Below are 24,233 nucleotides of genomic sequence, written 5' to 3'. Positions count from 1 at the left end.
TATGAAAGTCACAGAGGATAAAGGCCAAGAGGCCTAGAGTCAGTCATTCATATAATAAACATGTTTTGCATACTCACCATGCCAGTCAGTGCCCTCACATTGCTAGTTCTGTGGGAGGCCATCCCAATACTAATAATTACCAAGCTGGGGGCTGAGTGTCAGGATAAAGGTTTGGTGGCAGCCCAAAGGAGGCAACTGTACTAACAAAGGTATCCCTGCAAAATGGGGCCTTGGATGTCCCAGAGGTAACAGGTGGCTGGAAGTACAGCAGGAGTTGGGGGTTGGTGAATAGCAAAGGGCTCATGAGACAGTGTTCACCAGCGCATCCTATTGCAAAGGAACATGAGGGGAGAAATTTCAGCCTCTGAAGACATTTGGTGAGTGTAGATTTCAGACAATTCACTTTGAAGGAGCACAGCACCCCAGCCCCCACCACAGAACTCTGGCTTGGATTACATTTTCCTGCCCTTAAGCTGAAAGTAAGGCGAGGTCCTATTTTTTTCTCTCTCTGGGATACTACTTTTCCCTCTTTTAAGAGAATTACTTCTGGGGCCCCTGGTATCAAAATGGGCCCCTGAACATTCCGCAGGCTCCACAGACAGCCCAGGACCTCAGGCCTCTGTGTTTCCACTGCCCTGTTCTTCCTCATCTCAAGAGTCATTACCTATTAATGCCCCTGTACATGCAGGTGGGGCAGGCGCCTGGGCTGGGCAAGGCCTGGGCTGGACTTTGTGCCCTGCTGTTTCCAAGGCACCAGCAGCCTTTTCTTCCCAGGTTGGAGGTCATCCGGAACTGTGAGAGAGGATGAAGCAGCAGAGACTAGAGATGGGGGCACACTAGTACACTGGGTGAAACTTACACCTTGCTGTTGATTATTCTCTAGAAGTTCCTTCTGTAGTGCTTCAAAATAAATTTACTGCTTGGGAGAGGTCTAGCACCTAAATCTTGAGTTGTTGGAAGAGGCACTAAAGGTAGTCTGTTCTTATAAAAAGTGCTGTGTGACCTTGAATAAGTTATTAGCCTCTCTGTGCCTTGGCTAATTTGTTAAATGAGATGACAGTACTATTTAACTAGTATGTATATTATACATGCTTAGATGGGATCTACACATATTTAGGAAGCTTAAGTAGGTCCTGGCATTTAGTGAGTACTCAGTTGATATCTACTACTGTCTATTATCTGAAGTTATACAGTAACATTTACCTAGTATGTGAACTAGAACTCAGGTCAAATCTCAACCTTGTCACTCACTGCCACTGAGACCTTGAACAACCACTTAATCTCTCTGAGCTTTGGGTTCCTCAGCTATTAGGTGAGGTCCGTAGTTGCTTTCCTTATGGACAAGCTAGCATTAAACAGGAATTCTCTGTCATATGATACTGTTCCCATCTGGAGTGTATTCCTCTGGGTTTGTCCAGGTACCTAAGGCCACCAGAGCATTTGCCTGCTCTTCCTGGTCATAGTCTTGGGGCAGGATACCAAGGGGTGGGAAGGGGACATCAGAGACCAAGGATTCTCCCCCAGAGAACCAGCTTTTCGAAAGAAGCCTGCCCTTCTGCTTACTATACCTGCATGTTGCAGAAACTTGGTTACTCATTTGCTCAAAAAGTATTTATTGCTTGTTCAGTAATCTTGCATTTATAGGTATCCTAGTGTACCCTGCCCAAAGCCAGACATCTGGGTGGAATACAATAAATAAGATCAGAAATAACCCTTGCCTTCTAGGGATTTGCTAGTCATTCATTCATTCATTCATTCATTCATGCAATAAATACTGACAGCTCCTAATATATGCCAGCAGCCCTGTAATCATTGAATGAGAAGACAAAGTCCCTGCCCTCTTAATGAGCACATTCTAGTAGGGAAGACAGACAGTTAACAAGTAAGCCAATAGATGTATCATGTAATGCCAGGTAGTAATAACCACTATAAAAAATAAACTGGCTTGGGGGTTTAGAGGGTAACAAGTCTTTAGGGTAGGAAGGTCTCTCTGAGGAGCTCTTTGAGTAGAGGTCTGGAAGAAGTGAGGGAAGGAAGCACAGGGATATATGTGCAAGAACATTCCAAAAGAGGGAACAGCAAGTGCAAAGGCCCTGAGGCAAGCACATACTCGCCTTCTTTAAAAATAGCACATAAGATGGTGGTTCTGAGAGGAATTATGGAATGGAATGTAGTGGGAGCTCAGTCAGAGGGGAACTGGTAGCCATGGTCCAGACTTTGGGTTTATTTCTAAGTGTGATGAGAAACCAGCTGAGTAGCATGATTCATTTACATTTAAAAGGGGTTGCTCTGCACAGCACTGTGGGGCTAGCTGCAGCCTCTGCAGCAGCCCACATGGCGCAGCAGACCTCTCCTGACTCGCCCGCTGCTCCCCTCAGCTGTGTACTTCAGTCAATCTGCCTGTTCTGCTCCCCATTCTGTCTCTGGTGAATCCTCTTACCCCCCGCACCTCTGGCCTGTACCCCAGTTCCTGTATGCATAAATAAATAAATCTTTAAAAAAATTTAAAAAATAAAAGGGGTTGCTCTGACCTAGAGGGACAAGAGCAGAAGGGAACCACAACTAGGATGCTCCTGCGTAGCCCAGATAGGGGCTGACTAGGTGAGGAGTGGCCTGGGGAAGTGTGTGACTGGATCCATTCATATTAATGGAGAGACCACTTTCTGCAAACTGCTGAAGACAGAATTTATATTCAATTATTCTTAGTTTTATTTAACAAACACTTAGAATGTACTACTTGCTAGGCACCGTTCTAAACAATTAATCATTATTAACTCCATGAATAAGTTTAAAAAATTATTAACTTCTCATTGAAGATCGAAATCCTATGAAATAGATTTTTCTATCCCCATTTTATAGAAGAGGAGACTGTAGCACAGTGGGGTACAGACCCAAATGAGGGAGGAGCTTGCTAACCTTACCCTCTGCTCTCCCCATCTGATGGAGTCACAGGCTGATAAAGAAAACACAATACAGCTTGGTGAGTCCCATGCAGAGGGGGGAGCAAAGTGCCACCCTCTGCCCAGAAAATGACAGGACTGGCTTAGTGAGGGAACCTGAGTATAGGTTTGACCAAGGAGAGCTGACATTTGAGGAGAATCTTACAGCTGGTGCTCACAGAGAGGAAGTACTATTAGTAGCTAACATTTCACACTAACCAGGGTCGAGACAGCAAGCAGGTGGCTTGTCCAACTGGGAAACTGAAGCGAGTTTTTTGAAGGAACCCCTGACTGGGGAGGGCAGGGATAGGTGAACTGCAAGGGGTGGTAACATTGCCCCAGGAGGGGCAGGCAGGAAGCAGCACCCTTAGGGATGTGGGGTGAGGGTGATGTGTCCCAGAACAGGAAGCACTACTGAAAAACCCAAATCCAGCATGGAGGAGGCCAGGAATCAGCACCCCATTCCCTTTGTCCTCAAGTGCTGTCACCTCCCACTGACTGAACACAACTGGAAGCGGAGGACAGGGAGCACAGCAAGGCTTCCTGGGACACAGGGCAGGGTGGAGAAGGCTGGAGAGTGGGTCTGGGGGCAAATGGAAAAGATCCACATTTTAGGGCCCTTCACATTTTGAAGCCCTGGGCACTTTTTTTTTTTAAAGATTTATTTATTTATGCATACAAGAGCTGGGGTGCAGGCCAGGCATGTGGGGGTGAGATGATTCACCAGAGACAGAGTGGGGAACAGAACAGGCAGATGTACTGAAATACACTGCCGAAGGGAGCAGCGGGTGAGACAGGAGAGGTCTGGTGTGCCATGTGGGTCAGCTCCCTGGCTGGGGATCGAACTCGTGCTGCAGTGGTTGCTCATCGCTTCATAGTGCTGAGTCTCAACCCCTTGCGCCACCAGGGAGGTCCCAACTGTTTTAAATTCTTTACATATATTCACTCATTTAATCCCCATCACAGACTCCACAGACCTGGGAGGGCAAATGAGCGAGGGGAACAACATGCATTTTTTTAATGTTCTAGCTTTCCTTCTCCTTCTTTGCCCGGGTGCATGCGTGGAGTTGGATTTGCAGGAGTTAAAGGTTGTGTGTGCCTCCCCTGTGTGACTGTCCATATGGAGGGATGCAGGGATATAAGGCTGGAGGGGTCCCAAAGACCAAACCCAGAATTTACCTCCCATGCCCAGACAGAGGACCTGAACCTTGTGAGGTTAGAGGAGCCCCTCCCGCCCCCCCTCTTCCATACAGGCTTACAGTGCAGAGCTAGTTGAACATCAGCCAGGGAATGCAGATACTGGACAGAGGACCCAGGTATAAAGGTGGATGGGGCTGGGGGGGAATTGATGTGATAAAGAGGACCCTCCCCACCAATTAGTTCTTTGTAGATGGTGGGCTCCTTTGGCTTTCTGATGAGCTGCACCAAGCTCATCTAGACCCCTGCCCACCCACATCAGTTTCTGTGCTCCTCATCAAGAGGGATCCAAGAAAAGGAGACGCTTTCTAAATCTAGTTGGAGAAAGATGACACTGTCTTGCACACAGTAGGTATTCAATACACGTGTATTAGACAAGTGCAAACAAAAAGCTAGACCTGGTAAGTGGAAACCATGTGGCATTTTGATTCAAAGCAGGGGTTTGGGAGCCAATAAGCAAAAGTGGAGTCTCAGCTCTGCCCCATCTCCGAGCCATTAACCTCCACCTTGCTCCCTTACAGTCTTGGGGAAGTCTCTCTCTAAAGAGAGCCAGTATATAATACATGGAGATTCACACCTAGCTGTCCCAGGGAGTAAAATTCGGGGCTCCTGGCACACCAATTCCAGGTGGGATTGAGGTGCTAATAAAACAGTTCCTGACCCTGACCCTGAAGTCCTAGCCATTGACGTCAGTAAAGTCGAAATGATGTAACCTGACTCTCCCTGGGTGGTGGTGGGGGGGTGGTGGTGATGTAGGGACATCAGAAGGGGAAGGAGTGGCCAGGAGGCTGACTAGTGGACAGAAGTCAGAGCCAACCCAGCTTGGGCCAGTACAGGGAGGGTGTACTTGCCCCTGGCACTGGTGACACAGAACTCCGTGGTGGGGTACTTCCGGCAGGTGGGATGTGCTATTTGAGTGAGTGGCCCAAATCCTTTCTGAAATCATTTATCCAGCACTACAGCCACCACCAGGTAAGACGATGGGTTTCTTCCAGACCAGGGAACTGAACTGACACTGGCATTGTTTCCCCGGCAAGGGTGACAGAGCCACAGGGTGAGCGGCAGCATAGCTGTCATGGGGGCACATCATTGTCATGTAGGGATTCACGTGTATGCATGTGTAGGTGTATCCCTGTGTGCACAGTGATTAGCACCTGGGGACGGGGTCAGCCTGGCCACATCCGGACGTGCAGAGGTACTCCTGCAGCCACAGGGCCAGCCTGGCCTCTGCCTTCCCTGCTCTCCTCACCACCCCGCACCTGAGGAGATGCTGAGGAGGTCTCCGTAGGGGCCTCCCCCTCCCTGGGGCCTGCTATGGGATGCTTGGCCTGGAGCTGTAATTCTGTCCTTGGGCTTTCCAGGTGGATTTTCTGATTGAAAATGACGCCGAGAAGGACTATTTCTATGATGTGCTGCGCATGTACCACCAGTAAGTGTCCTGGGTCCAGCTCTGATCACCCCTCTGTTTTCAGGGAGCCCTGGGGTGGGTTGTTCTGAGACAGGAGGACCTCCCCTTCCATTAGGGGTGCTCAGGCTTCTGGGAATCAAATGGACATGCCATTAACTTGTCTCAGCAGATATTTATGCACATACTCTGTGCTAGGGACAGGGGTACATGTGAGAGCATGACAGGCTGGTGGCTGCTCTCACATTGTTCACAGTCCTCTGGGGGAGGTTTCAAGTAGCTAGAGAGATTCAAGAGAATGCAATGACTATGATAGGACGGGGAATGCTAGCTGCCCCAGCTCCAGCGCCGGGTGTCTCTTAGCACCCACCTTCTTATGACTCACTCAGTGCTTATTTATGAACCCTGTCCCTCTCCTTGGCACCAGGCAGCATCTAAAAATGCACAAGATCAACTTTCTTTTCTCCACTAACTCAAGGCCTCATCATGAGAGATGGACAGACACTACAAACTCAAAATACTCCAAGTTATTCCAAAATAAGTAGATGAAAAAGTAGGAATGTAAAGAAAGAAGTTTTCAACTCTAATGGCAGAGGGAGAACCAAGAAGGCCTGAGCTAGGTTTTGAAGGGTAAGAAGGATTTTGGCAGGTGGAAATATCAGGGAAGGCCATTTGAGGATGAGGGAGCAATACAGTCAGGATGTGGAGACATGAGCCACATGCTCTTGGAGAGCAGCGCGTGGGGCATACAGGGACCATATGCAGCCACCAGCCTGGAGCAGTTCCATGGAACCCGTTCGGTCATAGAGGCCCCGAGTCTGCCCAGGAGAATGACTTGTGTCCTCTGGGAAGTGGAGGCCTTTGAAGGGTTTTGAGAAATGGGTGACTTATGTTTAGAAAAGATTAGGTGAGAGTGAGCAAGTTGGCAGGCAGCTGGAGAAGTGTGAGGAGGGGCATGGGAACGATATGGTGAGGGCAGAATTTATAAAGCTTTGCTGTAGGTCAGAAGTGGGAGGCAAGGGAGTGAGAGGGGTCACAGCATCTCACACAGTTTTCTCATCTGGAAAGATCTTGGGCTTCAGACTTAAGGAGAGCCGAGTTTGTATCCTGGCTGGGTTTTATTAGCAAAATGGATTAGCACTCCTATTAACAATCCCAACCTCACTGCTTTCCTTACGATATTTATATGAAAGAAAAAAAAACTCCTCCAAGGTCCATGGTCCAGAGTTTTGGATTACGGGCTTTTCAGGTGTGTCCTCCTCAATTCCAAGGCCTCAGTCCAGTGTGTGGGGACCCAGATCAGGACTTCTTTTGGGAGTCCTCAGGTCACAGGGGTGATGGTTATGGGTGCCCCTCGTCTCTGCAGGACCATGGACGTGGCCGTGTTTGTGGGAGACTTGAAGCTGGTTATCAATGAGCCCAACCGCCTGCCCCTCTTTGACGCTATCAGGCCCCTGATCCCGCTGAAGCACCAGGTGGAATACGATCAACTGACCCCCCGGCGCTCCAGGTGCAGAAGGAGGCTAGAGGCGGGTGGGAGAGGTCAGCTTGGGAAGGACGGGGCTGTTCACTAGTGGATGGAACATCACCTACCTTTTCTACCATGGCAGAAAGCTGAAGGAGGTACGTTTAGATCGTCTGCACCCCGAAGGCCTGGGCCTCAGCGTGCGTGGTGGTCTCGAGTTCGGCTGTGGGCTCTTCATATCCCACCTCATCAAGGGAGGTCAGGCAGACAACGTCGGGCTCCAGGTGAGCAAGCAGAGTCTGGAGTCCTGGGTAGGGATGGCGGTGGGGGCAAGGGCTGAGGGCTGGGGTGTCAGCTGGGCCTCTGGCTTCCTGCCTCCACCCTCTACTCACTGGGAGTTTTACCGTCCCCCTGTTTCTCAGGTTTATAAATTTATTGCCCTTTTCTTGGGCTGGCAGGCTGTGTGGTATAACATGTCCACTCACCCTTCTGAGCCTTTGGGAGAGGAAAAAACTGACTTATCCTGACAGATTTTCCTTTGGTCCGTAGAAATCAGAGATCAGACTGCTGTAAATTTGTAAATTGCCTGTTTTCTTGGGTCCAAATGGGGAAGGAACTCCCAGCTGCTGCTGTTACTGCACATCTCCCCACATCCCCTACTAATCATAGGGACAGCATAGTAATATCCTGGCACCTGAAGCATTGGACATGAAGTCTTTTGCTGGAAGAGGAAAGATAAATCTCATTGTAGTGTGTTGCTTCAGGGCATAGACTCCAGAGCCCATGTGTCCCAGTTTTACTATACAACAGCTGTGTGACTTTGGTGAAGTTACTTAGACCCATGCCTCAGTTTCCTCATCTGGAAAATGGGTATGATGATAATAGTGCCTACTCATCAGGTTGCTATGAGGAATAAATGAATTCATAATATAAAATACTTGTGACAATGCCTGGCACATTAGTGGTCTGTGTTTAAGTAAACAGAGAGGGAGAGCTAATAAATACCTATAATGTGCCAGGTAACCTGTTCACAACCAGGATTGTTGTTTTCCTTTTGTGCCCAAATGCAATATTTTACAGAGATGACAGTAGCTCAGAGACTTCACTAAGAGTCTCAGCCACTAAATGACAGAGCCAGGATTTGAACTCAGGTCCTCCGACTGCCAAGCTCAAGGCAGCTTTCAGCACCGCAGGTGCTTCTCTCTTGGGGTCCGCACACCTCAGTGTTTGAGCAGAGATGGGCAGACCTACAGGTCTCACTCCTGCTAGAGCCCAGAGTTGTGTTTTTAATATCCAGATAAAAGAGGCCTTTCTTACCAATCCACCCAACCCACCCCCCTCCCAGCACCTGCGGCACATTTGTTATCAACATCCCGATCCAGGCTGCCAAGCCAGGATCTTCAGGGGGCATGAAAGCTAATGTACAAGACACCACGGGCCGGGAGGTGGAAACCGGGAGCTGACAGACATGGCTTTGTTCTAAATCCCTGTCTCACGGCTCACTAGTGGCATCTGAAATTTCAGCCCCTTCATTATTCCTCTCCTAGCGGCACATTTTCCAGCCCAGAAATGCAGCCAGAGAAAAACATAATGAGCTCCTCTTGTGGTGTCACTGAGGCCCTTTTTTCCAGGGTGAGCTCGCCTCCTCCGACAAGCATTTCTCAACAATGCCTCAATGATGGGGAACACCAGGGCATTTTAATGCAACTTAGAGTTTTACCTTTCTGCCTGTTTCTTGGGGTTATGAATTATTGACCCTTTCTTGCCCCAACGAGCTCATCTCTCCTTTGTGCCTCTGACCCTCAGATAACCATTACACAGTGGCCCTTGCATAAAGGACCTTTTACAGGGCTCCATGGAGGAGCCAGAGAGAAAGGAAAGTTGATCCTGCAACCCGAGCCAGGGACTGCGTGGGAAGTACTGTGACTGCAGGCCCCAGCGTGTTCCCTTTAGGAACTAGACAGGGAACTTCTCTCAGAGGAGGCTGGGGAAATGTCTGCATCCATTGACCTCACTGGGGTTGGGTTTCTGGGGACATCTCATGCTTGAGAGTAGCTGGGAGAAGATTCTAGCAGGCAGAGGAGGGGCATGTTCAAACACAGCCTGATTGGACTGAAGGTCCTACTGATTTTGCCTGTGAGACTGGGTCCCAGTTGTGGGGCTTGCACCCACCACCCAGGCCCTAGCTCTGGAACCCCATCTTTCAGCTCATGGCCCCTGCTGGAGATATTTTAGAGTTTTTTCAAGTGTCCAGTCTGAACCTGCATCCTCTGCCCTACACAAGGCAGCCTGTGCTACCAACTTGCTGTATAGTACAGGGCTAGAGAATGCATCTGAGCCTTGGCTGGTCCCAGATGTAAAATGGACAAAATAAGCCCTGCCTTTCCTAGAGAGCCTGAGAAACATGAGGGAACTTGAGGAATCTAGCAGGTGGCTAGGATCCAGAAGGAGCAGGGCAAGGAACTGAAACCAGCTTGGTCAGGCGCCCTTTTCTGCTTCCAGAAACCCAGCAGACAACACTCGTTTGTTAGAAAGACCTGACTTCAAATCCCAACATTGTGGGGTAACCTCAAACAAGTTGCCTCACCTCTCTGAACTTCAGCCTCCTCATCTAATTAACAGAGATGCAGGATTTTGTGAAGTGGGTGAAAGCAGCTAGTCTAAGCTGTTCTCCCCAGAAACCTAGAGAACTTTTAGCAAACCCCTCCCCATGGCACCTTTTAGAGCCTCTCGACACTCCATCAGGCCCTGAAAAGAGTATGGTCTGTATCCAAGTGCAGAAGGGAGGTATTCAGGTGGCAATACTAAGAAGGGACTCCAGGGAAGTGTTAAAAAGGATTGGAGTCAACCTAGAGAATCCCTCAGAGGCTGTGTGCCCTGAGCTCCAACCTAGATCCCACAGAGTCAAAGTGTATCCCCTACATGTACCAAAAGGTCAGCACATGTGGTGTGTGTGAGCTAAGCCCCCAACTGTCCTGCACTGGTCTCAGACTGGAGGGGGCATCCAGGAACCAGTGCCTGTTTTGCAGCTCACACTTGTGTGACCTGGACAGAACATCACCACTCTGTGCCTCTGTTTCGATTACTGTCAGGTGTCTCTGCAGCCCTACAGTTATTCAGTGAGGAGCTTCAGGTGCTTGGAGGAGCCCATGGCAGTGTCCAGCAGGGGGCAATCTCACCATTGCATTCTATCCAGGACTGGCCTGCCAGCTGGTCCTCCAGCACTCTCCCTAGGCCCAAGTCTAGCTATCTAGTGGGCCCAAGTCCTGAGAAGAGGAATCTGACCAGATTATTTAGGGTGCAGGCGCAAATGTGATGGCAGTCATTTATTGATTAATTACTGCAAGCCAGGTGCTGGCCAACTTTATATTTATGCACTCACTTAATTCTCAGGGCAATCACTGTCTTTCCCCATTTCACAAAAACTGAGGTTCAGCAAGCTCAATAGACTTGCCTAATGTCATGCAGCTAATAAGAATAAAAGCAGGGGTTTGAACCCAGGGCATCTGCTCACTACACCATGTGCGTGTTTGCTGTGTTTTGCTTACTCTCAGAATAGTCATTCAGAGCTCATGGCTGTGGCAGAATGAAAATGTACATCACATTTCCATTAAGTTGTAAAAAAGAGAATTTGGGGGTGAGGGTAAGGGGATAGGAGTGATGTAAGCTTAAGTCAGGAATCAAGGAAGTGCCCCACCCCAACTCAGTTATGGTGCTGCCGTGATTAACAGAGATGGGAGGGGGGGAGGCCTGCCTGCTGGGGCGGAGTGGGACAAAGGTCAGGAAGAATCTGCTTGAATCAGGGTGAAGGGTCACCCTTTCCATGGATTCCAAAACCTGACAGTACCCCAATAGGGTGCTAGGCAGACTGGATTAAGGGTACAGAGTCCTGAGTTGTCGTCCCAGCTCTGCTACCTACACTCTGTGCCCCTTCCCCCATCTCGATTTCCCTACCTGTAAATGGGACAGAACGACTGCGTGGAAGTGCCACTTGCCCTTGGAGGCCCCGGGCTGGTGGAGGTTGGGTTGGTTATGAGGACATATTCTTCTGAAGGAAGATATGGCCATCATCTCCTTTGCTGGAAAACAGGCCTGGAGCCTCTGGCAGTGAGTCTGTCCAGCTGCCTGATGCTCCCTCAACCTGCTGTTCATTCCTTCTGTCCATGGCCAAGGTAGGGGACGAGATTGTTCGGATCAATGGATATTCCATCTCCTCCTGCACCCACGAGGAGGTCATCAACCTCATTCGCACCAAGAAGACTGTGTCCATCAAAGTGAGACGTGAGTGAGGCCAGAGGACAGGGTGTCACTGGTGATGGGGTGAGGTAGGCGATGGGGTACCCAGCACCTGGGGAAGGAAGAGAGAGCAGAGGACTATACTAACCTCTATGCCTTTCTCTTGCAGACATCGGCCTGATCCCTGTGAAGAGGTGAGCAGGACCCTCCTCTGTAGACAGACCTCCCTGTGGGCATCCTGTAAACAGCCCTGGAGTCTGACCAGAACTGCCTCTGGACCATGGCAGACCATGAGAGACTGAAGACTCCAGGAAGGGTAGATCTGGCTTTAGGGACTATTCCAAACATTTCTCCCTAATAACCCCACTTTTACTTTCTCTTCCCTTTAGCTCTCCGGATGAGCCCCTCAAATGGCAGTATGTGGATCAGTTTGTGTCAGAATCTGGGGTAAGGGCTAGCACCACCTCTGATGGGATCTAGATGGGATAGTCTCCAAGAAAGGGCAGCTGGTCCTAAAGGGAGGTCTTGCTAGGTATGTGACTTTAAGGACTCCACCCAGGCCCCGAGGGCATGTAGAATGCCCCCATGGGCAGTGGGTATACAGCCAGCCCAACTGGTGCAGACACCCTCCCCAGTAACAGAAAGGCAGTCGGACTCATGTGGAAGCAGCAGTGCCCACCATGAAGACCTTATGGGCCCAAGAGGCCACTTGTACACATATGGACACCCACTAACTCTTATCCTATCCCTCCTCCAGGGCGGGCGGAACAGCCTGGGCTCCCCTGGGAGTCGGGAAAACAAGGAGAAGAAGGTCTTCATCAGCCTGGTGGGCTCCCGAGGCCTCGGCTGCAGGTGGGTGGCAGGCACACCCTAGAGCTCACTCATGGCCAGTAAGCCCAGTGGGTGTCTACCCTCTCCACTTTCTCGCTGCTGTTTCTGAGGAGACTTTTATCCCCTGTAGATGATACTTCTTGGTGCCTTGTTTCCTTTTTGAGCTTCACAACAGCCCTGTAGGGCCAGGACAGCTCTAATAGTTTCCATTTTACAGAAGAAATTGAGGTCCCAAAACAGAGCCATGTTCCTTTGGTGAGTCCTTGAGTCACTGTAAAAGAAAACTGTCCACTTGGTCATCTGTCACAGTTCCCTGGTCACTTATTACCTTATGAACTTCCTTAAGAGGCAACCAAGGAATTACAAACAGACTTTGGGTCACAGAGGGCACTCTTGCTAAGCACATAGGTGCTATAGTTACAGATCAAGCTTCTAACGCCTGCTCTGCCATCCATGAGCTCTAGAACCTTGGACTTTAGCACTCTGAGCCCCAGTATCTCCCACTATAAACTGAGAATGATAATAATACCCTTTTAGGTGGGTTTTTGTGGGGAGGGTGAGATGACAGAAGTACCAAGCTTAGTGCCTGGCAGATAGTAAGCACTTGGTACACATTAGCGATTATCATATAAATTCTTATTATTTCCATTCATTCACATTTCTTCACCATTTTTCTGCCAAGTATAAGTGATAAAAGCCCCTCCTTTTGAGGAGATTACAACCTGATATAGAAGCCAACTACCCAGTAACTACAGCATAGAGTGACAAGGACTCCAATGAAGGTACATTCGGAGTCAGGGATGACAAATAGGTTTCCTATCCTGTACTGTGTCTAATCAGTTAGTAGTGGTTGCTTGAAGTCCTGCTTTGATAAGAACTCTTAAGACTGTGTCCAGGCTTGGTGGGGAAGTGCTGTGATCAATTAGTAATGTCTGCCACAGGTAGTGGTGGGGGGGGCACAGTTACAGTACAAGTGCTCCTTACTCTAGGAGCACTGGAAAGGGAGCAACTCACTTAGTCTTGGGGTAGAATAAGGAGTTTGATGAAAACCTGTAAAGATAGCATTTAAGTCTAAGGGAATAAATAGGAAGGTACTAGAAAGAGAGAAAAAACATCATTTGCGATATATTGGGTGAGGGGATGGTAGGAAGGAATTACAAGTAGTTGTCTGTGGCTATTGCCACAGGGAAATGAGTCTGCGTAGTGAGAAAGTGGAGGGACGTGGGCACTGAGTTCGTGGCTGATCTAAATTCAGAGGGGCTGTCACACTGCATATTAGGACATGAGCAAGTGCAGCAAAACAGAGGCTCTTTCATTTCCCACCTCTTCCACAGCATTTCCAGTGGTCCCATCCAGAAGCCTGGCATCTTCATCAGCCATGTGAAGCCTGGCTCCCTGTCTGCAGAAGTGGGCTTGGAGGTAAGTGATCTGGACTGGTCCCACTGGGGCCCCAGTCAAGTGTGGGGTCAGACTGATCACACAGCCCTCTCTTAGAAGTCACTGGCTGATGATTCCCACATTCCCCCTCACCCCAAAGGCTTCACTGACCCTTTCTGTAGTCTACACCAGCTTGAGAGTCTTTGGTCCTAAGTTTTAGAATGTAGTAATAATAATAATCATAATAATCATTGTTTAATGGCTAGACATAGTTCTAAGTCCTTTAAAATGTACAAGAACTCTGAGAATTAGGTAGTATCTTTGTCCTCATTTTATAAATGAGGAAGCCAAGACCTAGGGAAAGCATGTGATTTTTTTCCAAGCTCATGTGCTTAGTATGTTAAGACTGGGATTCAAACCTAGGTGACCTGATGCCAGAATTGAAATTCTTAATCTCTGCCTTGGACAAGTTACTTCCTGTTTCTGTGTTTCAGTTTCTCTCCCATAAAACAGGTGTAATAAATATCCTTTTAGAGTCATTGTGTGAATTAAATGAGTTAATGAGTCCTAAGCATACACTTAGGACTGTGCCTGACACATAGTAAAGGGATCAATAAATATTATCTATTATGACTCAGCACAGCCTCTGCTATATGAAAAGCCCACAGATTTCCGTGTGTACATTCTGTTTTTAAAACAAATATCATAAATTTAACCAAAGAAATGAACCTCTAATGGTGTAATATTATCAGCTAGTAAACGAGATCTAGGGTGGAGAGGTGGGCTTGAGGTTCTCCCAGAACCCAATCAGAGCTTTCCAACTCTTCTGCTCACTGGGTGGAGTTGAGGTGTAGCCACTTGAAGACCCAGCATCTAAACTCTGGCCCCCAAGAGGGACCCTTCCTGTAGAGGAGCATGTATACAGATAATTCATACTCTCTGATCCCTCTTCATTTCTCCACCAGACAGGAGACCAAATTGTTGAAGTTAATGGCATAGACTTCTCCAACCTGGACCACAAAGAGGTGAGATAGTTTTTACCTGCCGGTCATGATCATCTCTGCCCTCCCCTTTCTCCCACCGCCCCCTGCCACAGCATCTTACACTTCCTGTGCTCTCAAGAGGCCGCCATTGCTCTGATCTGCCAGGCCTCATGGACTGTCCACTTGTCCCCACAGGCAGTGAACGTGCTGAAGAGTAGCCGCAGCCTGACCATCTCCATCGTAGCTGGAGCTGTAAGTGCAGAATGAACTGGGGAGGGCTCCATGACCCCTGACCTCCAGTCTCAGTCACTCAGACTCCTGATCTGCATCACACACTGCTGCAAAGGGCCAAGGGGCCTCTGTCCCTGAAGCTCTGACACAGCTGAAGGAGAGGATCCCTACCCAGTCAGGACAAGTTTGGGTCAGAGACAGCAGGAACCACAGTGCCTGACACTGAGGGGCATTGCAATAAGAAGACAGCCTGCACCTTGACTCCCAAGACTGGGGCAGTGGACACCCTAATTCCCCAAGGGACTGAGCATGGGGCCTCTTTTCTCCCCACCAGGGCCGGGAACTGTTCATGACCGAGCGGGAGCGGCTGGCGGAGGTGCGGCAGCGTGAACTGCAGCGGCAGGAGCTTCTGATGCAGAAGCGGCTGGCAATGGAGTCCAACAAGATCCTCCAGGAGCAGCAGGAGATGGAGCAGCAGTGAGTGTGACACCCAGGACACTCCTTCCCTGGCCTTCCAAACCACCTGCGGCCCCACCTGACTTGTTTCCTGCCCACTGCTCCCTGGATCCTCCTCATCCTCTGCCCCTGAGGCCTGTCCTCAGGCCAGATAGGTCCAGTGATAGCATATCCACTCCCTGCCTCCAGACCCCTGGGGAGAGAGTCCCTGAGGAGAGGAGAGCTCTGATTTCCAGGAATATGGAAATTAGGATCCTATTAGCAGTGGCTAACATTTGTTGAGTACCGGTCACGTGGCTGGCATGGGCCTTGTGTATATTACTTAATTTAATTTCCATCTGAGAGATAAATGGTATTAACTCATTTTAGAGGTGAGAAGACTGAGCTTCAGAGAGGCTAAGCCACTTGTGTATGAAGTCACAGATGGCCCAGCTGGGATTTACATCCAGGCTGTCTGACTGTCCTTCTATGGTGATAACTGCCTCCCCAACCCCAAACCAGATGGACTCAGAATAAATAGGGTGAGAAATTCGTAAATCAAAAAAACTCCAAGTCCAGATCCAGTCTAAGAGCAGAATTTGGGAAAGGAAGGTGGGAGGATCTATCCATCTCCCCTATCACAGAATTAGCCTGGAGAACTATCCCCTGCATTCCCTCAGCACATAGCTCTGGCCTCAGTGGGTAGCCCCAGCTACCTGGAGTCTGGGGCCCTCCTCCAGAAGGACTTCACTCAGGCCAGACCTTACCTATCACCAGTCACTTTTTCTAAGTGTTTAGCAGTCAAGGAAGCCCACACTGATTTGCCTCCCGGCTCCCACAGTGCGGGCTCTGCTCAGCAGTGTCACACAGAACTACACAGGAGCACAGGGCCCAGATACTGCTGGATCCACCTCCCCAGCATCCAGATCTGGCCCAGGCATCCTTGGAAGGGAACCTGGAATAAATATTAAAAGCTTTTGCAAATCAAGAATTAGCCCTAAGGGGCGGGGGCAGGGAGGGAGGAAGGATTAGGGTCAAAATAAGGGGGTGGGTGGGAATTGTATGGGGAATATAACCAAAATAAAAATGCATACATTGTGCAAAAATGAAAAATGATATAAGAATTATATAAAATAAAATATTTTTTAAAAAAGGAATTAGCCATAAGGATTGCTTCTTACATAGATTCCAACCTGCCAATCTGCATTTGTGTTTCAGGAGAAAAAAGGAAATTGCCCAGAAGGCAGCAGAGGAAAATGAGCGATACCGGAAGGAGATTGAACAGTGAGTGACCGGACTGCATGTGTGCACGCTTGTGTCTGTGTGGGTGTGAGTGTGCTCTGGGAGAGTGATGAGCCAGAGGCCTTCCATATCGAGTCACCCTGCCTTCTTGTACCCTGGGGAAACCCTTTTTATTTATTGCCACTCCATAACCTCAGGAAAGCCCATTGTATTAGGGTAGCTAGAACATAGACTTATATAATTGCCAGGGGGGTGTGCACACTCTATTAGAATACGAGTACCAGGGGCTTTGTTTTCTTTACCACAGCTGGAACCATGAGGCCTCTCCCCATGCTGGTTGGGGCTCCCTGATAGGCAGAGGGGGGCTCCATTCACAGGTGTGGGAATCTTATTTCAGGATCGTGGAAGAGGAAGAGAAATTTAAGAAGCAGTGGGAAGAAGACTGGCACCCAAAAGAACAGTTGCTCTCATCTAAAACCATCACTGCCGAGGTGCACCCAGTGCCCCTTCGAAAGCCAAAGTGTATGTATCATGTTCTGGGAAAGGAATGACATTTCCTTCTAGAATCTGGAGGTTCTTGACAGAGATACGAGTCTTCTTGCACTCACCAGCGCCTCCCCAGGTGAGTGGCCCCTGCTCTCTGGGCTGCATTTCTTCATGGAGAGAGAGCCATGTTCCAGGGGTTGTCTGGCCGCCTTGTCCCGGGGGCCTACTGCCAGGCTCTCCCCTACAACATAGACAGGGAGATGGACCCCTCCTGGTGTTCGGGGGTACTGAAGAGGGAATGGAGAGCTATGGCAAAAATGAACTGCTTCTGGGGCTCATGAAATGGCATTAGAAGGAGGGGAAGAGGCTCACATTAAAGAGGACCCTGGTGGGCCAAGGCTGACAGGCAACCGTGGGAAGAGCTTCCCTAGTGCCCCCACCACCAGCATCCTATGAGGTCACATCTCTGCAAGGATCGAGTTGGCAGAAGACTGGGGTCCCCTGTACCCCCCTCCCAGACACTAAACCTTGATCATCCTGCAGCCTCAGCACCCTCTGCTCTTCCCATCTCCTTTCCTCATCTGTCCTGTGTTCTCACTTCTCATGTCAGTCCAGACCTCCATGGCTCCCTTGTCCACAGGCTCTCAACTCCAACTCCCAGGATGGCTTGTCAAAGGGCAAGGCAGAGGGACTTAACCTCAGTGCTTCTTCAGTGGGTTAGTGGTGGGCTACCAGGAACAAGGCAGTTTGGGGGCCCTGGCAAAAACCAACCAGGATGCCTAGTTGGGCCTTTACTCCCACTTTACAATTGTTTGATCTGTACTTGACATGAAGCAGGTTCTACTCCAGCTGATTATGCTCAGCTGACCTGGGAACCTCCAGTTATGGGGTTAACCTGCACCCAAGAACCAAGTTTCCCCACCTCTGTTGTGTGGGATCCTGTGATAGGGTCTGGACAGCTCTGGCCCCATCAGATGATACCCAAGTCCTAAAGGGACATCCAGTTGGGTCAAGGGAGAGGTGCAGGGTATCTAGATGGTTCCATTTTACTCCTCCCCAGTGCAGCGTAAATAGCTCCCAGAACATTCCTTCCTGGTATTAGCCCACAGTGTCACCTGAGGGTTCTCTCAGAAGGACAAAGCATGTTCTCATTAACCTCCCCCATGACATTCTGTATTAGTTGAGAATGTGACCAGAGCTAAATTCCTGGTAATAATAACAGAGAACTAATTTGCTCTTATGAGTGAAATAGGAGCTTCAGAAAGAGAGAAATCGATTTTAATTGCTTCTCCTCTCATGAAACTAATCCTAGTCAATTTAGTACCTTCCTAGAAATTGGTTCTTGTCTTCAGAGCAAACACACTCGCTGGGGAGTGATAGAAAACAAAAACCATTTGTCTACCTAGCTATTTATTTAGTGCTTTTTAAAAGGCAAATCAGGATTTTTGAATAGAAGGAGCAAGAACTTTTGTCTTTGCTTAGGATAAAAATGTTTTCTGAGGGGATGCCAGAAAGCATGAAATTGATGGCTGTTGTCTGCTGGCCTGAACGGAGGCAGCTGTGTTTGCCTCCATCTATCTTCATATACACCAGCAATTTAATGCTAATTTGGAGATAAGTCAGGAAATGCAGTAAGGCCTCTAAGCCAGCTCAATTCCTGCCTCTCTTCCCGTTTCTGGGAAGCTGGAATGTTCTGGGCCAGCAGGACCAGACTGAGTCAGCTTTTCCATGGTCACTCTCCAACCTTGGGGCCCAGTTACCTGGCAGATTATAGCTGACTCAGGTGTCTGTGCCTGTGAGGGGCGGACCATTCATTTTTGAACAGAAAAGAAAGGTTATAGAGCATCTCTTATCTAGGAAATGGAGCCACTCCTTGTAACAATGAGGGTGGGATCCACTGTCCCCTCACCACCATCCACCCACCCATGGTCGACCCGCAGAACCCCAACATAACACTGAGCTCTCAAGGCCAGGACATACTATCACAGAAGCCCCCAGAAGAGTTTTCCTCAGTTAAAACAACAGGGACTAGGGGGGGAATGAAATTTTATTATGGATCGCAAAGCTAGAAAGATCCTTGGGAGATGAGGAGGTTTGAACAAGAGATTTCCCTTCTTCTCTCCCCATTAAGAACCCCACCGATAGCCCCTACCCCCAGTAGGCTGGGGTGGTTTGGAAGTTGATTTTTTTCATATCAAACTATTAAGTAATCATTTATGTCCCCATTGTTTTGTTATATTATCCTTGTTAGCAAGAAAACGTCAGTGTCCCACTGTTACACAAACATAAAATGAGCTAAAAGCGAGGGGGTTTAATTTACAGCCTTTCCATAGGTTAATTGTTCATTTGTAATAAATATTTTGAAATATTAGTTAACAACTCACAACCACCTCAAGCACTACCTTCCAGGGTCCCAGGGGACCAAACCACTGTAATGAACAGTTTGCTGTTCTCTCCACATTATGTCAAAATTCATGTCCTCCTAACCACATATGCCCCTTCTAGCCTTTGGGATCGCCTCACCTCCTCAGAATCCCTCACTTTCATCTGCTGCCTACCCCACAGCAGGGAGCTGGAATTCCAAGGGTGATGAGAAGAAGCCAGGACAACATTGCCCTGGCAGGCCCTTGGCATCAAATGTACCTAATACTCAAGATTCCCATCCCTCATACTGCACTACCGAAGTTTCAACCGAGCACCCTACAAAATGGTTCTCACATTGCTGTCAGATCACAGGCCCCTGTTACTTGCCCATTTTATGGAAAGAGAAACTAAAGTGACCAAGATTGAAAGTATGTAGCATCCCAGAGCAAGAAGCCTTTGCCCTCGGCCCTGCACCTTGTTCCTGCCCCTGACCTCACAGATCCCATGAGGGAAGCTGGCCCCAGGCTCCTGGGAAGGACTCCCCAGGAAGCACCTTGGGCCTCTTGGTCACCCAAGTCTTGGTTCATCAGCGTCCTCTTCTTTCCCTGGGTAGGTAATGAGGGAGTGGCGCAAGAGCTGGCGGACACCCCAAAAGGAGGCGCGAAGGAACAGGGAAAGCAGGTTTGCGGTCCCCCGCTTTGCTCCCTGGCCTTGCTGCTTCACTTGCTCTGCCTTTCTCCTCCTGCCAGCCAAGACACTCAGCTGAGAGGAGGTCAACATGTAGTGGGGACCACAAGAGTCTGTGATGCGCCTCCAAACCTGGCCCAAGCACTGCACCTGTAACTGTGGGAACAGGACTTGGGGCCAGGCAGAAAGGTCAACTGGTGCACAACTGGTTCAAATACTTAAGTCCTGCTCAAGCCCAAGTCCTTCCTCTGCTGCTCTGGCCTCTCCTCGAGAACTCCCTGCAGCACCCCAAGATCTAGCAACTAAGTGGGTTGTGCTCGGTCCAGTAGGGGGCGCTTTTAAGATCCTATTCCAGAACACCAGCTGGTCAAGGATGGATAATTTTTTTTTTTTTTTGAAGATTTATTTATTTATGCATACAAGAGCTGGAGCACAGGCCAGAGGTGCAGGGGTGAGAGGATTCACCAGAGACAGAGTGGGGAGCAGAACAGGCGGATCTACTGTTATACACTGCTGAGGGGAGCAGCGGGGGAGTGAGAGAGATCTGCTGCGCCATGTGGGTAGCTCCCTGGATGGCCAGGGATCGAACGCATGCTGCAGAGGCTGCAGATTGCTTCACAGTGCGTTGCTTAACTCCTTGTGCCACCAGGGGGGCCCTGGATAATTATTTTAAGCTGTTGCGCCTGACCCAGTGAGCTTCACGTTTGAGGTATTGCCCTGTTGTGCTGTTGCCTGGGTACAGCTGGGCCTGATGCTCTGGTTATCTGACCTGGCTGGGGATACTCTTTCCTGGGGGCAGAGTTTCTGCCTGCTGCTGTCTGAGCAGTCTTTCCCAGAGCTGACCCCAGCCATGACCTTCTCTTTTGATGCTGAGGATGTGGCCTGCATTGTGGGACAAGACAGTTTTGTTCTGTCTGGCAGCAGTTCTAGGCAGAGGCCCAGGCCCTCATTGTCTCCAGCCATTTCTTGGATGAAGGCACCCGACCTCAGTCTGGAGAGGCCTTGCTCTCTTTCAACGGGGCTTTGTGTTTGAAGATTATGGCTGCCATTTGGAAAAACTCTTCCTTCCACAAGGGGCTTTCTCTTTGGTTTCTTGGCACTGACTTCTGAAACTAGTGTCCTGGGGGAGGCAGTTGACAGGAGCCCAGGGCCTGGGATCGGGGCCTTTCCTGGGTGGTCTTGGGCATGCGTTACACCCCAGGTGAGGTCAGGTAAGTAGAGAGCTGGACAGAGGATATAGTTTTGTGATTGCGTCTGCCAGAGCTGCTGTTCTTCTCGCCAAGACATCCGGTTTTTACAAACCCCACTCCTGGCTGCTGCCCCTGAGGCTCTGGCTGAGGTGAACCAGGTCTTATCACTTTGTTCTCTGTGTTCTTGTAGCATTTGGGTGGTTTTATCGTTATGATGGCAAATTCCCAACCATCCGGAAGGTAGGACAGGATTGAGTGCCGTGCTGGTTTGCTGCTGAGTTTGCCGTGGGTTTTTGCCTTTCTCAAACCTTATTTCTTTTCCTGTCAACTCCAAACAGTGTAACTCAGCCTGCTCACTTGCAGGGCTAACCCCCTCTGTGCCTCTGTCTCAGGCTGACATCAGGTGGCGGAGCTCTGTCACAGGATGACAGAGCGAGACCCCCCTCCCAAGAACCATCAGGCACTGACTGCTTAGCACTGCCTCCAGTGGGCATAGGGCAAGGGCTGGGCTGTAGCAGGAAACTTCTGTTTTATTTCTGTCAAGTAGAATCAAAGGCCAGGACCAGAAACCAAGGTCAGACAGAGGTTGGGTGAACAATCGCAGGTGATGTGGTGGACCCTGCCAGGTGTAGACGGGCTACCAAGGTGGGGGATTTGCTGCCTCAGGTTGGGACACGGAAACACAGCAACTGTAACAAATAACCCTGCATGTGCCAAGGATAATGCATTTTCTTGTCTCTGGGGCCTTGCAATTTCTCCCTAAATCTTATTACTCTATCTCCAGGCCCCATTAAACTCGCTTGTCCTTTTTCTTTCTAAATCACCTTGGCATTTGATTATGAGAATGCTGCTGTTAATATCTGTAAATTGAACATTTGCAATGACTTGGTATTTGGAAATCTGGCATCAGCATAAATCTGGTGAACTCATTTAAGTGTTATCGTGCAACTGGCTCTTTCTGTCAGGACATCAACCCCCAGAAACCAAAGCATTGGCAGCTGGGTGATGGTAATGTGTAATTTCTCTGCCTGTAAAATGGGAATATCTGATATGCTGGAACCATCTGTCCCCTTACTCCAATTTTTAAGGCTGCTGTTGAGATACGATAAACAGCGATATTATTGCTGCAGAGGTGAGTCTTTACCTAGGCACACAGGTCCTGATTTGTAATATTGACTACATATAGGACAGAGCACCTGGGGGAGGGATTCCTTTTCACACCATCATGGTCTCAGAAAGAATTTCATTTCATGAAATAGCCCTCTTCATTTTACAGCCCGACTCTGTCTCATTGGGTTAAATTCCTAGTTCTTTAAATATTGTCTCTTTCCCAGGACTGACGTAGTAAGGCCACACACCCACACCCACATCAGCAATCAGGTCACTTGAAAATTTTTGGTAAAAGGTAGGGTCATTTGCTCCCTACTCATTAAGTTCAGTCATTCCAGAAAGAACTGGTGTTTTGGTTTTCATTTCATTTCCAAATGAGAGGAAAATTGCTTCTAGGTAGAAGCAAGAGAACAGCCAACCCCATCATTTCCTCTCAATTTAACCAAAAGGAATGTTTGCCTTGAGTTTAACTAGCAGCTAAAAGGACAATAGAATCATGTCCCTCCTGTTGGCTCTGAAAATCCACCATCATTTTCTCTAGAGTCATGTGAGACACTTGTCCTCAACAGCTGGGACTCTGAGTCCATGGGCGATACCAGTGGCTGTCTATGGCCATGACCAGCAATGCACAAAGCCCTCATTTTGGAAAAGATAGACTGAATGTCTTCTATTCCTAACCTGGCAGTAAGTACCTCTGGGGCTCAAGGCCCTCAGGCCTGTGACCCCACAAAGTTTGTGCCAGGGCCTAAAGGATTCATGGGTTTGAATTCACCAGAACTACTTTCACCAGAACTGCTTAGTAAATCACACAGACCAGCCCTACTTGCAAGAGCCAACAGTCAGGCAGGGGAGGCAAATTAACACACAACTAAGTGACCCATACATTGCGGGTTGGTATAAAATCAGTAGGCAATGCTATGGGGCTGATTTCTTGAGATGGGACAGAAATTGTCACATCTGCCTGCCCCATCCAGGAGCCCTGGCTCTTAAAATTTTAGATTTTGTTTTTTGGGTGTTTTTTTTTTTTTAACCAAAATGGCCATTCCTTCATGGTGGTCCCTGTGCAAGGCCAGGCCCCTATTCTAGCAAGTGACCATTAGGCAGAATGTTTCTGTCTCCTCTCGGGGAATTGCTACCTGAATCTATAACATGAGGGCAGGGATTCATCCATCAGCTGAGCCAAGAATCTAGTGAACAGCACAGGCAAAGAACCAGGCCAAACTCTGAAGCAATGACAGCCACTTCTCCAAGTCTTTATAGACTGCTCCCGGATGGGGGACCAACTCCAAAACAAATTACCTGGGCTCAGAGTGGGAGTGTCTTTAGGAGGGGAGGCAGGATGACACAGTCATAGGTCTGTAATGATCCACCAACACCCTCCAGCTGTGCCCTAAGTTTTTTTTTTTTTTTTTTAAGATTTATTTATTTATTCATACAAGCTCTGGGTACAGTCAGAAGCGCAGGAGGGTGAGAGAATTCACCAGAGCCAGAGCAGAGAGCAGAACAGGCAGACTGACAAAGTACACTGCTGAGGGGAGCAGCTGGCGGCAGGAGAGGTCTGAGCACCATGTGGGACCCTCGCCCGGTGGCCGGGGATTGAACTGGCGCTGCTGAGGCTGCGCGCAGCTTCACAGCCCAGCGCTCAACCGCTACGCCACCAGGGGAGGCCCCTGTGCCCTAAGTTTTGTGTCCATTGCTGGGAAATGAAATTCCTCATTCTCAGCCTCGATTGCTGGGATGTTGCAGGAATTCTAAAAGGAGGCCCCAGGAAGACTTGTTGGGGGGGGAGGGGGTGAGCTCAGTGAGCATGCAGGTTTTCTCCTTCCCCCAGTGTTGAACTCTCTCTGCTGCCCTCTCTCCTGAGTGCTAGTTCTGTCCTCCATGCTGTGTGTGTGATAGGCCTGACCCTCCCCTGTGCCATGCTCCCATTATCTGCAGTTCATCAGGGCACAGAAGAAAAGCTGTGGAACCTGAAAGACTTGGGTCCATATCCTGGCACCACCACTTAGTACATGTTTGATATCAGACAAGGGACTTCTTTCTGAGACTTGGCTT

The 24,233-nt window shown here is 49.1% G+C and overlaps 1 protein-coding gene across 1 annotated transcript in view; it reads left to right on the top strand.

The window, feature by feature from the left end:
- Positions 1–24,233, top strand: part of USH1C (USH1 protein network component harmonin) — a gene marked incomplete at both ends in the record, with an annotated part of 41,081 nt that overhangs the window by 1,010 nt on the left and 15,838 nt on the right. The window contains 14 exons of the mRNA XM_084240188.1: positions 5,498–5,565; positions 6,908–7,051; positions 7,152–7,290; positions 11,179–11,287; positions 11,412–11,436; positions 11,632–11,689; positions 12,000–12,094; positions 13,408–13,492; positions 14,416–14,475; positions 14,629–14,685; positions 14,999–15,141; positions 16,318–16,383; positions 16,739–16,863; positions 21,259–21,308. Of these exons, the coding sequence (XP_084096314.1) occupies positions 5,498–5,565; positions 6,908–7,051; positions 7,152–7,290; positions 11,179–11,287; positions 11,412–11,436; positions 11,632–11,689; positions 12,000–12,094; positions 13,408–13,492; positions 14,416–14,475; positions 14,629–14,685; positions 14,999–15,141; positions 16,318–16,383; positions 16,739–16,863; positions 21,259–21,308 (1,224 nt within the window). The remainder of the gene's footprint in view (positions 1–5,497; positions 5,566–6,907; positions 7,052–7,151; positions 7,291–11,178; positions 11,288–11,411; positions 11,437–11,631; positions 11,690–11,999; positions 12,095–13,407; positions 13,493–14,415; positions 14,476–14,628; positions 14,686–14,998; positions 15,142–16,317; positions 16,384–16,738; positions 16,864–21,258; positions 21,309–24,233) is intronic.

The sequence above is a fragment of the Talpa europaea genome (assembly GCF_964194135.1).
Source record: "Talpa europaea genome assembly, chromosome: 1".
Classification (NCBI taxonomy): Eukaryota; Metazoa; Chordata; class Mammalia; order Eulipotyphla; family Talpidae; genus Talpa; species Talpa europaea.
The sequence above is the reverse complement of the archived record's forward strand: the minus strand, read 5'-3'. Positions and strand labels throughout refer to the sequence as shown.